The sequence below is a fragment of the Podarcis liolepis genome (assembly GCF_965112155.1).
Source record: "Podarcis liolepis genome assembly, chromosome: 13".
Lineage (NCBI taxonomy): Eukaryota > Metazoa > Chordata > Lepidosauria > Squamata > Lacertidae > Podarcis > Podarcis liolepis.
The window spans coordinates 57456073-57479780 of NC_139573.1; the positions used below are offsets into that span (position 1 = coordinate 57456073).

Here is a 23708-nt window from a genome sequence, read left to right on the forward strand (position 1 = left end):
ACTTGAGATACTCAGGGAACTGCATCCTGGATTAGGGTTACATCTTCTGCACTCCTACAGGCACCTAGTGCTATTTTTCTAGAAAAAGAGGCACCAGAACTTGTTCTCTTAGAATGGCAATGGTGCCCCCTTGAGAGGTGCCAGAACTGAGTTCTGGTCAGTTCCGGCTGAAACAAGCCTCGGGTGCAGCCATTCTGACACGCACAGCCTTCCTTTTTGCCTCAGCAAATGCTGCGGGTTCTGGACGCTTTGCAGAAAGCCTTACATCAGCAGAGAGAGATCTTTCCAACATTTAGAAGGTGCTCTCCAAAATGGAATCTTTTTTCTTTTTTGTAGTCTGCCCTATCATTTTAAGACCAGGGCAGGCAATGCCTGTTTTAAATTAGACAGCGCTCCCAAACCAGCTGTTTTTTGTCAGTACCCTTCATGGTGCGGAGAGAGCAACGTAGGGATATAGGAGAGCCAGAAGTGGGGTGTGTGTGTTTGGGATGGCGTTTGAGTGGTGGGGTGAGGATTTAGACCCTGAACCAGGTCTGAATCCTTGAGGGAAGATGGGTCCCAGGCCCTTTCTTGGCACAGGAGTGCAGGGCATTGCCTTCTGCAGAGTCAGATCTCACTGACTGGCTCCCCAGAGTTTCAGAGCCCTCCCTGGAGATGCTGCTGGAGACTGAACATTCAAGGATGATGTTCTGCCCTGGAGCGACATGCCTTGCCTGCCCGCCCTTATCACATTGATGCCCCACCATTTTCTCCAAGATGCTCAAGGTGGCAGATGCGTCTCTCTTCCTCCCCATTTTATCCTCACAGCAACCCTGTGAGGTAGGTGAGGCCAAGAGACTGTGACAGTCCCAAGGTCACACTGTGAGTTTTACAGTTGCGCAGGGAGTCCTAGTCCAGCACTCTAACCACTCTATAGCACTGTCCAGGTCTGCTAAACATTTCAGACCGCCCAGGATGACCTCTCTCTCTCCGCTCCCCCTGCCAATACCTCAAATGCCACAATGCTTCCTTCCTAGAGTGGACGAGGTGAACTGGTCTCACTGGAACCAGAACTTGGGCATCATCAATGAGGACCCCGGCAAGAGCGACACCTACCAGTACTATGGCTTTTCCCACACAGTGGGCCGCCTCCGCAGAGGTAGGTGGGGGCTGGAAGGGGTCACGGGTGGGGGGCATTCTGGAAGCAGGCGCTGTCAGTTTGCTCACAGGAGAGTGGGGTGCTTCTAGAGTCTGCACGGAGGAACCTGCATCCGCAAGAGGCAGCCATGGCCCCCCACTTGGGTGACTTCAAAAGAGGACAGGACAAACTCATGGAAGAGGATGAGGCTTCCAGCGGCTGCACTGACTCTGCCGTTGGAGGCAGGAAGGATTCCCGACGCCAGTTGCTGGAGATGAGGGTTAAAGAGGCCCTGGCAGCTGGATGGGGGGTGTGACCCACTGCTTTGCCATCCTGGAGCCCTGCAGCAGATCTGGGTGGTTGGGAGTTGCAGTTCTAAACACCTGGAAGGCACCAGGTTGGTAGAAACAGCAAAAGTGTTGCTGGGGGGATGAAGAGGTCCAGAGGTGCAGGTGTCCTGCCCCAAATCAGAGGCACTTGGTGCTGGAGGCTGTGCAGAACCCAGGGAGGGGGCTGGGCAGGCGTCTCTTCTCTGCCCAAGTGGAATGGTGGAGGCCAAGCCTCCTTTGTGGGGAACGGCTGAGGGGTTTGGGAAGGTTTTGCCTGGAGAAGAGGAGACTGAAAGAAGGACAGCATAGGATAGCTGCCTTCAATCATCTGAAGAGCCGTCACCTGGAAGATGGAGCCCACTTGTCTTCTCCTGCTCCAGAGGATGGGATCCAAACCAATGCACTCAAATGGCAAAGTGGGAGATCCCAACGAAACATTAGGGAGAACTTTCTGACAGTGAGAGCTGTTGGACAGTGGAAGGGACAACCTCGGAGGGGGGAGGACTCTCCTTCCCTGGAGGTCTTTAAGCAGAGGTCGGATGGGGCCACCTGTCATGTATGATCTAGTTGAGATTCCTGCATTGAGGGGATTGGACTAACCCTACAGTGTTATGATTCTGTGATTCTTTTTCTCTCCCTGTAGATCGGTGGTCCACCGTGGTGCCGCGGGTGGTGGAGCTGAACAAGAACTCGCAGCCAGATGAGGTGGTGGTTCCCCTGGACAGCATGCGCTCCCCTGCGGCAAATGAGCACAAGCCCAGCTACCCCCAGAGCTGGAGGAAGGAGGACTCCCACATCTAATGGATGTGCAAGGAGCAGGGGCAGAGGGAGCTGGTCTCTGGACTGGGAGCAAGAAGCTGCCCGGCCTCTTTGCCACTGCAAGCGCTTGGCGGGCACAGCACCGCTTGGACCCCGTGTGGAGGGAGCTTCCTCTTGCTCCTGCACCTTCACGCGAGGGTCCCGCTTGTAGTCTGCAGAATGTGGCCCACCTGCCTCCTCCAGAGCAGCCCGCAGGGGGAGGAGCCTTCCCCAGGTTATCAACTTGAGGTGGACAGCAGAGGCACATCTTTCTGGGCTTGCTTTTGAACACAAAAAACAGAGTTGTCACAATACAAAATTATGCGCCAGTGGGTGGAAGCTGCAGAGGCTGGTGACTGGGAACATCGTCCTGTGCGGTCAGGCTACGAGCTCCATGGCGCTGACGTTACAGGAGGCCGGGTGGCGACAGTGACTCTTGCGGGGGCTGTTTGAAGTGGCCAGTGACTCCTGGAGTGGCTCCTTGCGTCCAAGCGGGCTCTAAATTCAGGGTTAACTTCTGTGATGCTGAGCCGGGGCAAATGGCTGCTGCATTTCTTACTCCAAATAGTTTTATTTTGCACAAGGTTTTATCTGATTATTTATTTAGTAATAAAAGCCAAAGTATGTCAGCTGCCCCTCCTTGTCTTGCCTGGTGGAGAGAGAGGGGTGCAAGGGTGCAACAGGCAGGGAGTCTGCCGGGTCACTGTGAGCAAGTCACACGGCTGCATCTCACCCCATGTTGGGCCCCCTCAGCCCCTTCCCAAGGAGGCCTCTTTCTCCCTCTCAGCTGCTCAGTTTGCACAGAAAACCCAAAGTTTCTTTGTGCCATTTTTTATCCAGAGACACTGTTCTTCCAAATAGATCTGCTTAGTCTGCCCCACGGCTGCTGAGTTTGTGAGCAGCACAACCATGTGGGCCTATGCTTAGAAATAGTGCAGGGGTTGTGTGTGCCAGGGGTGGGGAGCCTGCGGCCCTCCAGATGTTGTTGGACTCCCAACTCCAATGGTCAGGGATGGTGGACGTCGCAGTCCATCAACATCAGGAGGCCTACAGGCTTCCTCCTCCGCATCCTGGACTTTGGGAGCCTGCCTGGTCAAAAGCTTCTGCTAAAACAATGCAGTTCTGAGGTGGTTGATTCTAGCAAGACCTGCAGCACCTGCTCCAGCGAATGGGGCTGTGGGGCTCAGCTGCCTGCTGCCATTCCCAGAATCAGAATACTAGAAGCAGATAATGGTGGAGTTAGAAGGGCCCCAGGGGTCATCTAGTCCAACTCCCTGCAATACAGGACATCACAGCTAAAGAATCCCTGACAGACGGCCATCAAACATCTGCTTAAAAACCTCCAAGGAGGGAGAGTCCTCCACCTTCCCAGGGAGTCTGTTCCACTCTTGAACAGCTCTTACTCTCCTTAATGCTTAGTCAGAATCTCCTTTCTTGTAAGTGGATTCCATTGGTTTGGATCCTCCCCTCCAGAGCAGGGGAAAACAAGCTTGCACCCCCTTCCACGTGGCAGCCAGGCAGATGGCTGAAGGTGGCCCCCTTCTCCAGGCGGAACATGCCCACCTCCCTGGCAAATTTATTTGGCAAAACTGTAGTTTTAGTTTTGTCACAGGATTTGCAGGCGGAGGTGCCTCTCCTAGTTCAGCCTGCATAGCAGCTTTAGTTAAAGGGTAGGAAAAAATAACCCCACATCCAAGGGGGGGGGCAGTCTGGCATCCGTGGTGTACAGTGAAGTTTTAAAACCACATCTAGGGCAGAAGAAGACATTACCCTTGGCAGCTCACACCAAAGCCTCTGCATTGCTATGGAGCAGGGGGGCTTTGCTGCCTATTAGAATGGTTAATAAATGTTGCTTAATATAATATATTAACCATTGAAATAAATACTTGAGTGATAGCTCACAGCCTTGGACAGGAGCACAGTGTCAGCCTGCAACTGCAACTCTGAGCCACAAGGGGGCAGTGCAGCCCCGGGTACAGTCTCTGCTGGGATCCATTTAAAGAGAGAGGAGTTCTGCTGGCACTTCCTCAGCTTGTGGCAGGCAGGCATCCAACAGGTATGGCATTCCCGTGACTGCTTGGAGCTGACACCTGTTAAAGCAGGGCTAGGGAGTCAAGCCGTGGGCTTTGGACTGCCTCTCCCATTGCCCCCCCTGTCTGGGGCTTCAGTCCCAACGACATTTGGAGGGACCACGGGTTCCCCACCCCTGCCAGGGAAGAGAGATGGTCCCTCTGAGCATGTGCAGAGTGCCTTTCCCAACCAGCAAGCAGCTTTCTTTGAGAGGTGCTGTAGGGCAGCACTGGGTGCATTTCCATCACAAGCACAGAAGTGCCATTCTGCAGAAAGGAATCCCACCACAGTGCTTCACCTGTCAGCTCCCCCATAAGCCCCCCCTGCCCCCCCATGGTTTGTGTCCTGATGGTTTGGCAATGGGGGAGGAAGAGGAGTGAGACGGACGTGGGGATCCAAGGGCTGAGGAGGCAGCATCTTAAGCCAACGAAAGTCAATTACTGCTGGGGGTCACAATGGCGCTTTGTCACGTTGAAGCATGACAGGCGCCTGGGCGATGATGGAGCGCAGCATAAATCGCCCGCGTCAGGGGAGTCTGCCGGCAATGGACTAAGCAAGTGATGTGAAATTGCAGAGTAAATATTCCAAGGAAGGCTCCCTCCCTCCCTCCCTCCCTCTCTCTCTCCTCGGTAAGCACTTGACTAGCCCAAAGCGCAGTAGAGGAAAACTCCGAATTGCATCTTTACAGCTCCAGCGTTAATCTCGTTTTTGACACTGATGAGGATTTTCTCAGTTGCTCTCTTAAAGGAGACCTGGGAAGAGGCTGACAGTCTGCTTCTAACAAGGCTTGATGTGTGGGAACACGTGTTGATTTCTGAAGGGAGTGCTGGCTCTTGGAAGAGTTCTAAAGCAGAGAGCTATCTGGGGCTGAACAGCTTGGCCTGCTGAACAATGCAGTGAGACGCAAAAGGTTGCACATTATTCCACCAGCCAAACTGCTGCAATAAAGATAAAGACATAGGTGATGCATTAGTACAGTATTGGACAAATTTGAGCAACACCCCCCACCCCAGCAGCTGAGCAGCCCCTTTTACCACCCTGCACTCAGAATCCTGAAAATGTAAAATAAAACTGCCTCAGGGGCACCTGAGATTAGAATCCTAGAATTGGAAGGGAGCTCAGATTCCATTGGTTTGGATCCTCTCCTCCAGAGCAGGGGAAAACGAGCTTGCACCCCCTTCCACGTGGCAGCCATGCAGATGGTTGAAGGTGGCCCCCTTCTCCAGGCGGAACATGCCCAACTCCCTCAACCGTTGGCAAATTTATTTGGCAAAACTGTAGTTTTAGTTTTTAGTTTCAGTCCATTCTGCTGCAACGCAGGAACAGATTGCAGGGGATTCATTAACAAGCCTGATTGCCTCTCCTGGAATTTGATGGCCTCTGCAGCTACTGCTTCTTTTGCCCAAACAAGTTGCCTCCAGTTTGGTCATGCGTGGCCTAATTGCCCGGTAACGGAGAACACTGAGGCTTCCAGGGGACACGAAGCAGGTCTTCCTTCGTCCCCAACCCAGGCAGGGCTCAAGCATCTGTCCCAAGCAGGCCTCAGCCCAACAATCACTTGGGGAAAGAGCAAGGCATGGGGAAATGATGTCTTTGATTTCTAGGATAGAGAGAAAGATGCCAGGGAGATTTATTGCCCGCAGTCACAAGTGCCCAGAGCGCCAATGCAACAGGTCCCTCCTGCTAATGAAGGCCACGGACCAGATTGTCTTGCCAAGAGAAGCTTTTCTCCCTCGTCACCCTGGACCTTGAGGACGTCCAACGAAAGCGAATGTTGGAAGGCTGAGGACAGAGGAAAGAAAGGGCTTCGTCATGTTCCCCATAGAGAAGGGCACTCGCTGCCGCAGCGGAAGAGGACTGGACCAGTTCCCAGAGGAGAGGGCTATCGATGACTCCGAGCCAGGAAGCAGGAGGCACCTGGGGGGCCACTGCGGGGACCGGAGGCAGGACGACATGCCCCCCCCGCCTCATCCAGCAGCCTCTTCTTGTAAGGGGTGGGGACGGCGGTGAAGAGCGCAGGGAGCAGCTTGGTTTCTGAAGCTGCTTTTCATTTTTCAAGAAATGGATTCTCCAGCATTCATTGCAAGACAATAAAAACAGCTGACAATAAGCGCTGCAGTAATGAACGCTTCAGGAGCGGAGGTAATTGTTCAATTAAGATTAACACATTACCAAAGTCCCATATTCTCTCCCCGCCCCCCAGCTCTTTATTCTCCTATTGTAATTTAAGAACGTCAAGAAGGGATTTAAAAGCCCCTCCTGTCAATGCAACACACAATCGTTTTTATTATCATCGGATCCCCCCCCATTTCCCCTCCCCTGGCATAACAAAGCGAGGCAGGCTGATGGGGGGAGGCAGGAACATCAGAGGGAAGAAAGGGGGTGCTTAATGCAGGAGCCAAAGACAGAGGGAGAGAAGGGGGGGGGGCAGAGAAGTTGCTGCCGTCCACATTCTCACTTCTGCAAAACTCTGAAGGGGAAGGGTGGGGGTCCTCCCCTGATTTTGCTTCCCCAACTTAAATTGGGGCTGCCGTGTTAAATTGATTCATTGGCTCCACTGATGCACACAACTTTTTGACAAAAAGCCCCCCCCCTTAAAATGGTCAGATTTGTTTCTTTGTTTTTAAGTGTTTTTTTTATAAGAACCATCTCTCTCTTAGGCTTAAAACCAGCTTAAAACACAACTAGGTCGTTCTTTTTCTCAATCGAAGCCAGTTTTGGGGAAAAGGCATTGAAATGCAGCCATTTCATAGGCAACAAAAGGATGGACACCAGATAGATATGAATCGGGGCCAACATTGTGTGTCCACCCCTTTCCAAGCCAACGGATGCAGAGTAAACGGGAGTGTGTACATAGCCTTAGAGTAAAATCCAAAAAAGTACTTTTTTGCTTCAGAACTGTTGGCTTACTCATGCGTAGATTTACGCAGATGTAGATTAGTCAGTCAACTGAAATTCCTAATTAAGGGACTTGGGCCCCAGCTGCAACCTCTGTTTAACGCAGTATCATACCACTTTAATCAGAAACAAGGAATCCCAGGCACTGGAGTTTGTTCAGGGGGCTGAGTTGTGAGGCGGCACCCCCTCCCCTCCCCCCTTCCAGAGCTACAATTCCCAGAGTTCTCTAGGGGAAGATGGCGTGTTCAGCCAATTTGAAAATTGTAACTCGGCAAGGGGAATAAGCTACTGTGACTGCTTTAAAGGTGTGGGGCAGATGGGGCCCAAGTCCCTTAATTAGGAGTTTCAGTTGACTTGGGGGGGGGAGATTTATTTAATGGAGCAACAGCCTTAACCCTTGCAATGCTTTTGCACTGGGGAGCCCACGGTGTGTGTGTGTGTGTGTGTGTGTGTGTGTGTGTGTGTGTGTGTGTGAAGAGCACCTGCTGTGTCAGGTTGTGAGATAAAGCCTTCATGGGACACAAGTCTGAGCCTCTAAGAGCCTGTGAAAACAGGTCTGGGGGCTTAATGTAGTGAACCCTGATGCCTAGGAAACACCACAAAGCCTCTGGGACTGCAGTGGGGGTTTATTTTGGCCAGTTCTGGCCAGTTGCTGGGATTTGTGGCAGGTGAAAGGTGTTGCCCTGGGGATGTTTCCTGGGCCTCTGGCCTGGCTCCCCCCCCCTTGGCCTGGGCCAAGCACGGCTCCCGGGAGGAGGTCACAAAGCACATTCCAAGCCACAGTCAATATGATGTCTATTGCCCCAAAGCCACAAAAATGGCGCTGCATTAACAGTCCTGGGTAATAAACAAGTATCGACATCTTCTATCGTCAATGCAGGAGTGAACTGACCTTTGCAGCCCATGCTAAATTGACACACAGCAAAAGCCAACACAACCCCCCCACCCCACAGCAGGAGAGAGAGCAAGGGGACGGGAGACTTTAACGGGAATATAGAAGAGTGTTTTTTTTAACGCAGGCTCTGCTTGTTATGAGAAAGTACTTGAATACTGAAGGATGACATCACCCCATGGATTGAAAGCACTGCGATGAGACTTTAAACGCTTCCGTCAAGGAATTCTGGGAGCTGAGAATTATTAGGGGGCGCCTGTTCTCCTCCCAGAGTTACAATTCCCAGGGTGGTCTAACAATCAATTCCTCTTCCAAGGGAATGCTGGGAATTGTAGCAGGTACCTCCGAATGGCTCTCAGCACCCTTAACAAACTACAGCTCCCAGGTTTCTTTGGGAGAAGTCGTGCCTGTCTAAAATAGGATCATAGCGCTTCAGATACACGGCCTAATGCACAAGATCACACGATGTTGCCTTAAAGCAAGTCAACCCATCTTCCCCCACCTGGCAAGCCACCCATGTTTTGGATTACAACTCCCCCCCCCCTTGAAACCCCCAATTCAAAAGACCTGCAGCCACCAGCCAGCCCTGACAGACCTGCTCACCCCAAACAAAGGAGGAGTCAGAGACAGCATGCAGTTGAGCAAATGCCAAGCACAGTGGCAAATTTATTTTTAGATAAATTTGAAGGTTAATTTTGGAAACGAACATTCAATCAAAGTGAGAGATGAACGGAGGCTCCCCCCTCCCCGTTTAAATTATTTTCTGAGCTGTGCAGTTTTACAGTAGCTGCCTCCTGAGACCTGCTTTATCAGATGCTTCCCTTGAAATTATTTTTATCCTCCTGACTGTATTTTGATCAGGCCAGGTCTGCAGGGGGAAAATGCTGCGATCCTGACACGTCATAAAGCCTCGCAACTCTTGGCTTGGCAAGAGAGAGTTGGATGCTTGGGAGATAAATGAGAAATGTCCCCCAGATACGTCAGCCTTCTGGGCTACTTCCTGCTGAGTGTATTTTGGAGCCTCGATGCAGCTTCCGCCTGCCTTGACACCATCAACACTTCTGCTTATTTTGCTGAGTAAGTTTCTAAACCTCTGGAGGTTTCTAAACAGAGGCTGGGTGGCCACCTGCCAGGGATTCTTTAGCATTGTGATTCCTGCATTGCAGGGGGCTGGACTAGATGACCCTTGGTAGTCCCTTCCAACTTTACGGTTCTGTTAATCCTCTCCGGGAGGGAATGTGGGTGTTTTGTCCCTCCGTGGCACTGAGTGTTGTGCCCCTCACCAATGCCCCTCCGCTGGCCCTTGCAGCTTGCGACCCCCTCCCCTTAGACCTCCTCCCAGTCTCCCTGATGGAGAAACTGCCATGGTGTGGCTCTGCTCCTTGTCAGCGCAGGAGGCAGCCTGGCCTGCTTGGCGTTGGTGCCAGCAAAGGCAGGCAGCGGGTGGCAGAGCTCAGTGGCCAATGGGGGGGAAAGCGAGATGTGCCTTCCAGTTGCCAAAGGAGGGAACTTTTTAAACACAGCCAGCAAACTCACATGCATTTTCCAGAGCTGTGCCACCTGAGGATTCTCATTGGTTGCTCCCCACTTCAAAGGGGCAGATTAATGGAGGAAGAGACTCTGAGATGAAACAGTCAGCTGGGGCTGGGGACTGGGGAGAGATCAAAGAGAATTGACATTAGACACGCGGGCAGGGGGAGTCACGTCAGCCCAAGCTCAGGGGCTCCTCCAGCACCCAGCTCCTTCCAGGCACCCTGGCTGCAGTATCCGGCCATACCTTTCAGGCCAGGGATGCGTTTGGATGGGGCTGCTGTGTCGAAAGCGCTTGTAGCCCTGACCTGGCAGGAACCAGGCTGCCCTTCCCACTGCCAACCAGGCTGGAATGGTGCATCTGGCAGAGCCCTGGGAAGTCCCCTGCTGACTTTCCACCTGTTACTGCAAAGATAAGGCCAAACAATTTTGATTTTTGGTTAAAATAAATATACCTAATAGGAGTCTCAGGAGCTGACCCATGGGCCCATCTAGCGCAATATTGTCCACCCTGAGTGGAGCAGCTCTCCAGGGCTTCCAGTCACTCCCAGCCCTCCCTGGAGATGCCAGCGGGGATTGAAAGCGGGGCCTTCTGCAGGCCAAGCAGGTGCTCTGCTGCTGAGCTACAGCCCTCCCTGCAAACCTGGGAACAGCAGCCGTGTTCCTGATGCAGAGCCGCGGCCAGTGGGGGCACAATCCTCACCCCGCCCCCACCAGAGCGGCTCTGAGATATAGGCCAGCAGCTCTGCAAAGTTCAAAGGAGTCTGCAAAGCCAGCTTGCTTATGGCTTTCCTGCCAGTAACTCTCCTAATGCAGGTAATGAGATTTCTGCGTATGCAATGCAGCCTAAAGGCCTCAGCTCTGGCAGGGGAGTCGAGTCCCATCTGTGGGGCCAAGGGCAAGGAGGGAGGGCAGCCACCCCACCCGCTGCCTTTGCCCCTGGGTGTGCCAGAGGAGAGCACCAGCTTCTCACGAGTGCCAGCACAGACACACCAGACACACTTCTCCACTGGCAACGGACAAGCATTTGCCTTGGGTTGGCTGGCTGGCAAGCGGAAGAGGTAGGGCGAGTTTCAGGGCTTGGGCTGAAATGCCCCCTGAGCACCAGGCACCTAAGCGGGGTGACGTTAGTTTAACAGGATTTGCAGCATAATGTGCTTAGGAAGGAGGGCATGTGTGCGCAGCTCGGGGGAATAAATAACCCATTTTGACGGCTGTCGAATGTCATCCGAAAGCTGCCTGGAAAGGTAGGGAAGGAGGCCATGGCGGCAGTGGTGGGAGAGGCAGAAAGCAGAGGGCATCTCATCCGCTCTGCCGAAAGACCAGCTTCATCCAGGCCCGGAAGTGCCTCCATAACAAGTCCACAAGCAGGACCCAAGCACAACGGGGCGCACAGGTATTCAGAGGAGGGCAGCATGCTTTGCATCATCAAAACATTGGGGCTGGGTGGTTTTAGAACATGCGAATTTGCGTAAAATTTGCATATGGCAATTTACATGCCTCCTTTTCTTCAGGGTTCATTATTGGGCTGGACAGCCCTTCAAATGCAGGGCTGCTCTCTGATGGCCTTTCAAAAAAGAGGAGCGTCCCCTGCAGAGGAGGCCCCAGCAGTCAGTGTGGGGCTGGACAAGGCAAGGGGAAGTGAATGTTTGGGTGCATCTTAGGATGAGTGCAAAGTGGAACCCAGCCCACAATAACATGCCTTCCAACATTCCTCAGCTAAAAATAGGGACATTGCTCACCCCCCCCGCAACTGACCCTCCTCGCCCCCCCATTTTCGCCCCCCCGGCATTTCCTATCAGAAGAAGGGCGAGTGTCACCACCACGACACCAATGGGACACAGCACACCTGCTCTCCGCCATCCTGAGAAAACACCTTAATTCTGGTTTTATGTTATCCTTTGGTAGATTAGCAAAAATAAAAACACTCCAATAAATGCATTTTATAAAGGGATAAGATTAGATGTGGATGCACAAAGCTTTTTTCTTTTTTAAAAACTAAGCCTCCTTGCTCTCCTCTGTTCTTCCCGTCCAGGGCAGCCCTGCCCTCTGCCTGCACCTCACATCCTGCAGGGCTGGGCCTTGGCAGCGGCAGCCTCCTCCTCCTCCTCGCTTGCTCTCCATTGGCTGCTATCAGCTGCCCAAGGAAGGCGGCTGGCGGGGCGACCGTGGAGAGGCACCAGGATGCTCCCCTGCAGCCCCACCGCTGAGGACCAGCTCACCCTCCATGGCACTGGCAGGGGAAACAGGGACATTCCAGGATCAATTCAGAATCTGGGATGGCTTCTGTAATTGCTGGACTGTCCCTGGGAAATAGGGACACTTGGAGGGTATGCAATAAAGTTGGTTAAGGTGCCACAGCAGAACTCTGCTGCTTCTGCTGCACAGGACCAGTGCTCTCCCCCTTCTGGAAGTTGTTAGCTTGCAAACAAGTTGCTCAGCCTGTTCCTTTGATTGCTAGCCCTGTGCATGACCAGTGCAATTCAAAAAGGTACCCAAAGGTTGGGTTTTTGTTTGATTATTTTTATTTTATTACATTTACACCCTACCTTTTCCTCCAAGTAGCTCAAGGTGGCACATGTGGCTCCCCCCCATCTCATTTAATCCCAACAACCCTGTGCAGCAAGTCAGGGTGATAGGCAGTGAGTGGCACGCAAGGTCACCCAGGGAGCTTCATGGCCAAAGGAGGATTTGAACCCTGGTCCCTGCCAGGTTCTAGCCTGACACTACTAACCACTACACTACACTGGCTCATGTGCTTGCGAACTGTGGTGAGGAGACCGGGGAGCAGGAAAGAGAGGCTAATCTGTGCAGGGAGGGGGGGGACTCTGCTCTTGTAGATTAATTAACGTAAAAGCCCAAGGCTAAGACCTTGTACATGCAGCATTAACCTGGATCCAGACAGGCCTGCTCACCTTCCTTCCTTCCCTCCCGCCCTCCCTCCCTCCCTCCCTCCCTCATTCTTTAGTTTTTCTTGCCAGAAGGATGAAATGCAGTGCCTGGCAGAATTTATAGGGTCAGAGGACAGCTTCATCATACCTGGGTTGCCTCTTCTAGGAGATTCATTACAGGCCTATTCTCCCGTCCCCAGGGCCCCCCTCCAGAAATGAGACCCAAGGCAGCAAAGGAACTGACCCAGCTCAGAGGCTGATCCCACAGTAAATCAGATGTCATTCTGCAAATGTAACTGGAGAAAAGTGTTCTCCGTCTTCTTTTCTGTAGGATCAGAAAAGCCCAGTCTTTCCATTGCAGGGACAGACCTGCTTTCCTGCTTGAGAAAGAGAAAAAGCCTTTCATCCGCAGAGCTGGGCTGGCTGAACCCTTAAGAGTCCAGAGCCTTAGAGGCTTGCTGCTGCTTCCTCCTGTCTCAGAACCAGATAAACATCACCTGTTTCTATCAGCCACAGAAGGAAGGGCCCCTTGCAAAATCCTTTTTCTCTTAGTGTGGCAGGTGGGTGTACTGAGCCTGTTCCTTTCTTGGTTTGCACCATGCAGCTTCACCGGAAGAGAGCATTTTCTTGCACCCTGTGGAGTCAACAGGGGATAGTGCTTTGCTTGCACCCTGCTGACTGGAGGAACGGTGTAATTCTGCTGCCTGTATGAGGCAAAATTGGAAGCCCGTCCTCTGCCCTTGGCCATCTGTTGGGAAGCTGTGGGAAGAAGCATTTAGCAAGACAGGGCAGGGGGGGGGGAGAGCACATTGCTAGCACCAGATAGTGTTCAGAAATGTATGTATAAGGATACAAGTTATTTTTCAACAAATTAAATAATGAAATAATGGGAGCAACGTGACACCAGGATGCTGATGTTGAGGCACAGCTTTGCTTGTCCATAACATCTGAATCAGGAGAGACTGTAAAATTTTCCTATTCCTCTGATACAGACTGTTAAGAATACATTCCCCACAAGGTCTACTGAAGTTTGCTTTTAACTTCTTTTGGTTTTCAACTTCTTTTTAACTTTTTGTGATTTTATTGTTTGGTTTTATGCTTTTATACTGTTGCAAATCGCTCTGATATTTTTTATGATAGAGGTATATAAATATTTCCATTTAAAAAATGAAATTGGGAAGTTCATAGAACAGAACTGTAGAGTTGGAAGGGATCCCAAGGGTCATTTAGTCCAACCTCCTGCAATGCACCACTGGTCCGCGTGGCTCAGTATTGTCTACACTGACTGTCAGCGGCTCTCCAGGACTGCAGATGGGGGTCAACCCGGGGACTTTCTGCATGCCAAGCAGCTGCTCCCCCAAAAGAGTTGCCTTATTCTGGTGCAGCTCCGCAGTGTCTTCACGGACTGGCAGCAGCTCTCCAGGACTGCAGACAAAGAGCCTTTCCAGCCCTGCTTGGAGACACCTGGGGCTGAAGGGGGTGGAGGGCTCTTTGCATGCCCAGCAGCTGCTCCCCCCCCGCCAGCTGTTCTTACTGCCCAGCTTGGGCCAAGCGAGCGCAGCTTTGGCTCACAGCGCTTGATGTGGCAACGCTGAACCGAGTGGCTGTCTCTGGCCGTGAGAAACTCCTCCAGCCTCCATTTCCCCCGTTTCCTCCGCAGAATGCAGCACCTCCACGTGTCTTTTATTCGCCTCTCTCCCCCTGACATTTTTTTAAAAAAAGATCTAAGCAAATATTTTTCCTGAAGACAATTTAATTTGAACGTGCCACAAGGCAGTCAGATCTCTTGCGCTGATTTCTCTCCCCCAGCCCCCTCCTTCTCTCCCCCCCCCCCCGGTAGCATGAGCCTCAGTGAAATTCCCCCTTGTGCCAATCCTTCTTTGTTCCCTTGATTGGCTGTCATGGTGGCTACAGCGCCACTGAGCGAGCGCTTCCTTCCCAGCTTGCCATAAATATCCAGAGAAACACCGGGAGCCGGAGTTACAGGAGGCGCGCGGGGGGAGGCCATAATCCCTCTGTCTCCTGCGTCCTCCAGAAGGGCTGGCCTGGGTCCCACACCTCCTCTTCTCACCTGGGGAGCATTCCCTCCTGCTGGGTCTCCTGAACACGGAGCAGAGCAGAGACATTCAAAGTAGAGCTGGAAGGAACCTCAAAGGTCATCTGGTCCAGCCCCCTGCAAGGCAGGAATCACAGCGAATAAGAAAGTAAAAGAAGCTGGGGAATTGAATGCAGAGATGTGGGAAAGTCATGTGCAAATTCTCCACTTCCCCACAAGCAAAGTCAGAGCACGCGTGAGATCAGCATGTTGCATGGCGTGTGCACATGGCATGCCCACGGCGCCTGGCAGCGCCCCCCACAATTGCGGGGGCGAGCTGGTGCGCTTGCTTCATTGGATGTCCTTTGCTGGATGTCCATGGTGCTTCTCAACTCAGCCGCCACAGCAGGAAGAAACCTTTCCGTGGCACAGCTCTTGGCCTGGCATCCAAGTGCAGCAGTTAAAGGGCTGCCCTTTCTTCCATGTTTAGGCTGCAAGAGTGGGACTGGAAGAGGTCCTGTGTCCTCCTAGTGTGAGGGAGGAAGCCTTTGGCCCCTCTATGGGCTGCATGAAAAGCAACTGCTGAAATGAGAGACTTCCCCATTGCACCCCTGCTAGTGAGATCCGCAGGCCCTCCAACAAGGCTTAGCCATTTCCCCCCAGCTGGCCTTGAAATGTTCCTACTTGGTAAGGTGGAGGAGGAAGTGGGTTGCTTGATGCATCTGGGAGGAACAAGGGCAGGAAGAGAATCAGATTTCCCTGCTGAGAGATTGTCCTTGGAGGGGACCTCTTCTAGAGGATAAGAAGTCTGGCCAAATTGCCACCTGGGATCCAGGGACCCCATAGGATCCCATAGTGGAGGCAAGGGTTAATCAAGGCAATGGAAACCCTTCCCTTGACCCTGGGGTCAGAGGTGGATTTAGCAGAGTTCAGTCCACTGGGCACAGAGCCTCGGGGGTTCTGCAAGGGGTGACGCAGCTAGGATGTAGAAGGCAAGAGGCGGTGGAATTCAAGACCCTAAGGTCTGCCACTGCTGGGATGGTGTGCATGTGGACAAAGCACTTTGCATGCCCCTAAGAGCAAGTGTCACATCAGGCTTCTGGCACGCACTGTGTGTGTTCTACGTGCCCAAACCACACAGTGCGTAGTTGAGAGGGTAAGACAAATTCACGGAGGGCAGGGCTACCACTGGCAATGAGCCGTGATGGCTCCATATACATCAGCCTCTGAATGCCTGTCATTGGACAACATGATAAGGCCCTTCCGTCCTGCTTCTCGACAGAGACCATTAAGCGAACAAAACCTCTCTGCGCTTTGCATAAAAAAATATATAATTACATAAAAAACAGATATAAGATTTATCAAAACAGAGTTGAAAAATCTGGTTGGCCACTGTGAAAAAGATCACGTGGGAATAGATCGGCCTGTCTCAACCTTGGGTCGCCAGGTGTTCTCAAGCTACAGCTCCCATCATCCCTGGCCAATGGCTATGCTGGGTAAGGAGGGTGGGAGCTGTAGCCCAACCACGTCTGGCGAAGGTTGCGAAAGGCTGAACTAGATAGACCTTTGGCCTGAACCACTGCTAACTGCTACTTTCAGCACCCATCCTTTGTATAGTTGGCAAGGGCCACACGGCTCAGTGGGTACATCATCTGCTCTGCATGCAGAAGGTCCATCTCTACCCCTGCAGCATCTCCAGGCAGGGCTTTCTAAAACCAGGTTCCACAGAGCCAGGGTCCGACTTGGTGCAAGGCACCTTCCTGTGTTCCTCCTGCCATTACCTCTGCCATCTCCAGTGGGGAAGTTGGCAATGGCCAAGGCAGATTATCCTGGTGGGAGAGACATGCCGTCCTGTGTGACTGTTGAAATGGACATCTCTCTGCTGCTTGATCCCCCCCCCTCATCTTTTACATTTATAGCCCACCTTCCTTCTGTCATGGAACCCGAAGCAGTTCCCACCCAGGCACTGACCAGACCCAGACACAAGTACACATGATGCTCTTACAGCATCTAACTAGATGCCTTTGAAAAGCTGCCCTGCCAGCTCCGACTGCAGTCAAGTGGTGGCATACACATGCGCTGTTTTCCTGGGCCATGTTCTGACCCTCTTTCCAAGAAGTCTGAAGCCGTTTTCTGCCAGCAGAGGGACACCCAGACTCTACGTTTCTCAGGATTCCTGGCTCATCTGCCTTCCCCTCTCCATGCAGAGCATGAAATTTGAAGACAGGTTGTTATGTGTGCAAGGAAAGACAAATGGAGGCAATTTTGAGGAGCATCCCACAGGCGCAGCCGTTGCCCAGATATAGAATAACCTTTGTGTGAGCAGTCAAACCGACAGCAGCACCACCCCTCTTCCAAGAAAGGGGAGCGCTTGGGAATTGGGAGGCTCATGTGGGGAGAGGAGAAGACATCACACAAAGCCTACCTCTCCTGGTAGCAAGCACATATTTTCATCCATGCCAGTCTTTCCCCTTCAAGGCCACGGCATAAAAACAAGTAAACAGAAATGAAGAGAGCGCACCAGACTCCCTCCTCACAGGATCAGCCATGGAAGCCCCGATTCAACAAAGTTACCTCTGGGGCTTTTGCGCATCATTTCAGCCAGGAGCCCATTTTTCAGCTTAAAAGACCATGAAGCGCGCCCCCCTTTTTTAGGTGCTGCCACATTTCCATCTGAGGTCTTTATTTGGAAGAGGTGCCGCTTTCTTCCTCTGGATGAAAAAGCGAGAGGCAGTATGGGAAAGTCTCGCCCTTGAAGCGAGAGTCCTGCCAGCCTCCCAAGCGCGAAAGCTTTTCTGTGAGGCCAGAGGCCCACATAATGGCGCACCATATGCCAAATCAGGGGGAAGACAAGGGCGTGAGTGATAGCAGCTCTGCGCCGAAACCTCTTTGGCATTTAATACTATTATCCCCAATGCAAGGAGCTCATTGTTTGGGGCAGTAATCTGCCCCCTCGCCCACAGCGGATGGGGTCATGGCAGGGAGAAGGCGCTGTTTCAGCTGCCTGGGAACCCCAGAGGACAGACCCTGCAGGGAGCAAGAAGGAAGGAGCCTGCTGGCCAATTCCCCCCCCCCCCCCAAGACAAAAAAATAACATTCCTCCATCACAGCTTTTCCTGACAGGAGATAAATTCACCTCAGAGAGAAAGTGTATTGGGGTGTGGGGAGGAAGCTTGTGGTCTTTGTCTTAAGAAAAGGAGCACAAGGTTTTTTTTAAGAGGACGACATGGCTGTGTGTCTTTGGGGGGGGCATATCCAGACCACCAGCTGGATCTGAAAACCCACTTCAAGAGCCGGCATAGAGAGTCCTGCTGTTTGGCAAAAAGCTCCACTTCTTATGCATCATATAAATTATCTATTGACCTTTGCGGTTGCCAAGGAAATGCCCTGGACTCTTAATCCTTTCAGAAGATAAATAAAAGCCGCCCTATGTCCCAAAGTCAACGGAAAAAGGGGTTTGGGGGATCATTTTCTACAGGGAAGTAACACCACAAGGAGGGAGAGAAAACTGTTTTGTAATGATTCACCATTATAAAATTTTCCTTGGTGTGGTAAAACTGTGGTAGACGGACCTCTATCATTGAAGAATTCGCCATCTATTTTCTGTTTTTCATCAAAACAATGAACAGGGGTGGCAGCACTTGCAGAGGCGGCTCAGCATTCAGTGTTGACACTTTCCTCTAATTTACACATTATTCTGAGGAGTACAATGCAAGCTTATCTGGTGCAAAACATGAGGGAAATCAGTGTTTTAATTATGGGGTCAATGCTGAATCCAGCAAGGCACAGCTAAGAGAAGCAAAAGAAAGAGAGGGGGATTAGGAAATGTTGAAGAAAACATGGCTTCCAAATTGTGTGGTAATATTTTGCATGACTAGAGAGAGGGAGCACATGAGGGGAACGGCAAAACTAAAAAATGAGGGGTGACGTCTTATGCCGTACAAATCTTCAGAATGTCAATAAATCAAGTTATAGAAAAACCCTCCCCGCAAAAGTTCAACACTTCCTTATGAAGACTCATTTCCAAATAAAATGACACACTGGGGGAAATCTGACACACCAGAAGTTTGACAGAGGATCCATCCTCAGCCCCCTTCCTTGGGGTGATCTGGCTCTCTCCTGCGGTCAGTAAGGGCAGAAGCGGTCTGCTCCCCATCTGGGGACCCCTATGTGCTTTGGTGAGGCTGTGGGGCTCCCCAGCGCTTCCTCAAGCACCAAGTGGGTCTCGGGAGACCCAGGCAGGCCTGCGTCTTCGGCTGAAATGGGTGGGAAACTTCCTTTGTGGAGGGAGGAACTCCACGTGGCCAAGGGCGCTCCCACCAGGGGGGTCATGGGGGTCCCCCCTCCATGTGACTTGCCCTGCTCCCCCCCCCCACCGAAGAACAGGAAGGGAGAGCAAAAGGTATACAAGCAAATTCCAGAACTAGACAGCCAGTGAAAGCCCAGGTTTAATTTTCTTTTTGGTGGTGGGTGGGGGTGGTGGATAGGGGGGGGTAGAGAAAAAAGAAAGACAACATCCAGAGACATCGTTTGCTGTTTTTTTTCCAACTTTTTGTTTTCTCGCATTTTTAAAACAATATAGTGCACAATGCACTTCTCACAGTAGAATATAATGGTCACTTTTTCATATAAAAAACACATTCTCAGAGATTTGTAAATGCACTTAGTGCTGGAACAGGTGGTTAAGGACACAGTACCTCTATATTCAGAGCGCAACCCCTTTTGGGCCACTCTTATTTTTTCCTTCTTTTAAACAGTGGGGAGGGGAGGGAGGAAACTCCTCTGTGATTCCCGCAAAGCAGGTCCCTTGAATAAAACTTATTAAAACATAAATTACATGGGTTGAATGACAAGAGCAGAAGGAAGATTTTTGGAGAGTTCTTTTTTAAAAAAAAGGAAATTAAAGTAAGCAAATTATAATATGCTGGAAAGGAAAACTAAACACAACACACTGGATGCATTCAATGGGATTAGTCCTACTCCTCTCAGCTGCAACCGGCCTCTCTAACAGTAGACGCTGCCAACAACGAAACAGCGTGTGTTGCCTGAGAACCCATAAGGCTCCTGCAACTTGATCAGAGCAGGTGGAGGCGAGGAGGAGTTGTGGAATGGACACGACACTGGCTGGGCTGAGGAGAAATCTACGCTCACCTCCAATTCTTCTGAAATCATTTACGAACCCCACTTGTCCCACCGCCCAGCCACGCTTCTGACCCGATTTAGACCTGGGTCCAGCCTAATGCAAAAACCACGGGCCACAAGCCAAGCTGCAGGGGGACCTATTGCATGACGTCACATGGGCCCTTGTGGGTCCGATCCCATTAACTTTTTGGAAGAAACAAAAATGGAGCAAATCTTCTGCTTGTGACATTTCAGAGGTAAATTAGTTTCTTTCCCGGACTCTGCCCTTTCAAATTGTGCATCCGCAGGCAGGTGCAACACAGGTGGGCTTGAAAGAGACAGAAGTAGTCAAAATGAATGGTCAACGGGGGCTGGGGGGGGGGGGACAATCCTTCCAATATGGCCTCTCATTCTTTCTAGCACAACTTCCTGGCTGAATAGGCTGGCTTCCCAGACAAAAAACAGGCAATGCAATATTGCCGTTAAAAATAATATTAATATTAATAACAATAACAATAACAATAAAATGTAAGGTTTTAATTTTAAAAAATCACCTAGGGCTATGCTGACATAGGGCAGAGGGACTCCGTTGTGTAGCAGCCAAACGCAGAAATGTACAGTAGATTCAACTAAAACAAAACAAAAAAGTCGCTTCAAGTTTTTTTCAAGTGTTTTCTTCTTCCTTTCTTAAATAGGCTTCACACCTTTCCCCAATTATTAGCTTTAAATCGAAACAGTGCAAGTTACAGACTTCAACTAGAAAGTAGGCAAAGCTACACAACTAAGCCACCTGGATTCCTAGGAGCAGGCTGGGGAAGGGGCTCGATCCACTCCCGCCCACCTCCTCACCGTGATGCACGTAAAGCTCCCACTTGAACTCAGCACAGGACAGGAACGTCTTTCTGGGGAGAGGGGAAAGGGACCCCTCCACATGCAAATCCAACTGGTCACAGACTCATACTCACACGCCCCTTCTCTCTCTCTCTCTCTCTCTCTCTCTCTCTCTCACACACACACACACACACAAACACACACACACACACACACACACACACACACACACACACACACACAGAGCGAAGCCTTCTCTCCCTGGATTAGCAGCAAAATTGGACAGCATCTCCCTGTTCACATTCTGAAGAAATAGAAACAAAAACTTCTGAGCTATATAGACAAGCAATTTCCTCCATCCCAGGGCAGCCGGTTGCACAACCGAAGCTCTATGATCCCAGCGAGTCTCTGGATGCTGCTGCCTGCCTCTGCCTGCGCTCCTCGGGGCCCCTGCTTGCCGCGGCCGCCTGGGCCCTGGCGGTGCTGGGGAGGGCAAAGCAGGGGGAAAGGGGGGTCCGTAGCTGAAGCGGTTTGCCCTCCAGGTTCAGAGCAGAGTGCCGGCGGCTCCTATCTGTAGACGGGCAGGCGGATGTGGGCGTGCTGGTGGTCCAGGAGCCGCGGCACAGAGACCGTCTCGTAGCCCTTGCCCAGCATCTGCTCCTTGATGCACGGAGGGTGGATGTCGTTGATGAGATACTCCAGCGACTGCAGGCTGCTGCTGAGGACAGAGGTATTGCAGAGCGTCTTGCTGGGCAAGCTGGGAAGCCCGTCCGAGGGCTGGACGCCCAGCTCGCGGTTCCCGTTGGCCAGCTCCGGGGGGTTGTAGCAGTCGCTGTTGGGGGTGACCAGGATGCTGTTCCAGGGGGGAGCAAAGTACTGCCCCACTGAGAAGTTCCCGTGCATGCCCACGCAGTTCAATGGGGACGAGCTCACCTTGTCGGCCGTGCCCGTCATGGGATAGGCACGCAGGACCCCGGCGCACACCTCAGGGGACTTGCTGACGGCGCCCCCGCCCCCGCTGCCCGCACTGTACATGCGCAGCTGCTGCTGCTGCGGCTTCTGCTGCTGCCAGAGCAGGTAGTCCATGCCGTCGGGGTAGAGGTTGGCCTTGGCACCAAGGTGCACACCACCCGGGTGGGAGCCTGCCACCAGCTCAGCCCCCTTGCGGCAGTCAGGCAGCACGGCACCCGCGTACGCCACGGCTGCACCCACCGTCGCCATGGTGGCAAATCCGGCGGCGGTGGCGGCGCTGTGCTTGGCGGGGCTGGGGTTGGCTACCACTACCCCTTGGCACAGCGGCTGGCTGGCCTGCGCCTGGCATTGCTGATTGATCTGGAAAATGATGTTCTGGATGGAGGGCAGGTTGGACTGGGGCAGTGCCAGGCTCCTGCCAGCGTGTGGGATCGTCGAGGTGGCTACCGTGACGTTGGGGGCCGCGGGGGCCTCCATCTGCTTCTGGCTGCTGTGGTAGCCCAGCTGCGCTGCGCAGGAGGGGCCTGGGGCTAAAGTGCTCGTCACAGGGTAGGGGGCAACGGCCACGTGGGCAGGGGACATCTTAGTCCGCTTGCCCTCCGTGCTCTTCACCACGCCTTTGCTGGAGGAGGAGGAGGAGGAGGAGGAGGAGGAGGAGGAGGAGGAAGCCTTCACGATGGCCAGCAGTCCCTGATAGCCGCTGGCATGCACAGGGTAGGGGCTGTAGCGCTGCCCCGTCGTGTCGTACCCGTTCACTGTCCGGTTAAGGTGCTTGTGCTGTGGGACCCTGATGTTGGCGGGGAAGATCTTGATGGTGAGGGGGCTGTTGGCCACTTTCTGCGCGTAGGCGTCCAGTTCAGCTGGGCTGGGGTATCGCGGGGAATGCAGGGGAGCCATGACTTCACCTAGGACACAAAAAGGCAGGCAGCAGCGTTAAGTGGGCATTTGCCTATTTATTTCGCGAATAAATTGCTTTAAAAAAAAACACCTTCAAAATCGGCTTATTCTCTCCGTAAACCAACTATTGCTTGTCAAAAATTAATGTTGCCAAATATTTTCAGATGATACCAATGTCAACATATTGTCAGAAGAATCAGTTCAAACAGTTATTGCAACTCAGCTGGAAACAGCCCAAAATCTTACGCTGGGTGCTTGGTGCCCCTCACTCTGGGATAATGGAGAAGATTGTGCCTAATTTGTGACTTCAGGAAGGACTGAAACCTCCAGATACTTTTAATGTGCTTTGCCCTTTTTGTATGACATATACGGCAGATCTGTCCTTCTGAAGACCACGCCAGCCCCCGCCAGCCTGGCCGGTGGTCCAGGGGGTGGAGGAGATGATCCTCCAGGGTCCCGTCCAATTCCACATTTCTATGAGTAGCTGGCTCACTCTTCTGAAGTGGACCACAGCAACCAAAAGAAACACACGACCTGCCCCCCCCCCCAATTCTCCAAGCAGCCTAAATAAACTTGGTGTGGAGAGAGGAAACATCTCCTTAGCCAAGGAGGGGGGAGGGAGGGAATCTCTCTCGGAGATTGGATTTAAACTACATTATACAAGCAATTTCATGGGTGCTTTACGCTACTATGAGAGCTCCACACACACACAAAAGGGAGGGGGATTCCATTTACCAGCTATAAATCAGCACTTCTTATAATGAGCACAAAAATGTCACTTTTATGCAATTTTACAGATGAACAAAACTGGCGAAATTAACTGTGGTAACCTACTGTAGTCAGCAAAAGGCAGCGCCAAGAAGGGGGGGGGGCGGAAGGAGAAATTATATATATTTTGCTCCTCTCAAACTCCCTTCTTGAGCAAGTTTCTGCTATTTCTGGTGCAAAAACTCATTTGTCGTTCCCATTATACTTTCATTTGGAGTTTATCTTGAGTATCCAATGAGCCACCAACTGTGAAAATGATTAAATCTACAAAATCTATCTAATAGATGGAATAAATTAGGTGTTTGAAAAGGCTGCCTCTGAGAGAGGGCGGAAAAACGGGGAGAGCTGCTCCCAAGTCATTTAAAAACAACATGCCAAGTCTTTCTCGGGGCTTCGACCGGTTCCTGCTCGCCAAGGGAGGGAGGCACACCTGAGGGACCCCCCCCCCGGCCTCTTGGCCTGTGCTGCTGCTCTGCGTCGGCCCCCGGCGCCCTCCGCGGGCACAAGAGGGTTTTAAAAGCAGGTTTGTATTCCATGATGCCTGTGTTCCAATCCTTGC

General features: G+C 52.0%; 3 protein-coding genes across 9 annotated transcripts in view; 1 reads left to right on the forward strand and 2 right to left on the reverse strand.

Moving 5' to 3' along the window:
• The window catches only part of TRPV4 (transient receptor potential cation channel subfamily V member 4), a 54581-nt gene extending 51708 nt beyond the window's left edge, over window positions 1–2873 (forward strand). For all 5 annotated transcript variants that reach the window (XR_014518423.1, XM_083470927.1, XM_083470928.1 and 2 more), the window contains 2 exons: window positions 1017–1138; window positions 2090–2873. Coding sequence is in view for 4 of the 5 variants with exons in the window: in XM_083470927.1 (XP_083327053.1) it covers window positions 1017–1138; window positions 2090–2247 (280 nt within the window). In the remaining variant the exon portion in view is untranslated. The remainder of the gene's footprint in view (window positions 1–1016; window positions 1139–2089) is intronic.
• The window catches only part of LOC310691266 (uncharacterized protein), a 96371-nt gene that overhangs the window by 39344 nt on the left and 33319 nt on the right, over window positions 1–23708 (reverse strand). The window lies entirely within an intron of this gene.
• Window positions 19085–23708, reverse strand: part of FAM222A (family with sequence similarity 222 member A) — an 84865-nt gene continuing 80241 nt past the window's right edge. The window contains exon 3 of the mRNA XM_083470978.1: window positions 19085–22389. Coding sequence (XP_083327104.1) covers window positions 21080–22389 — 1310 coding nt within the window. The 3' untranslated portion in view covers window positions 19085–21079. The remainder of the gene's footprint in view (window positions 22390–23708) is intronic.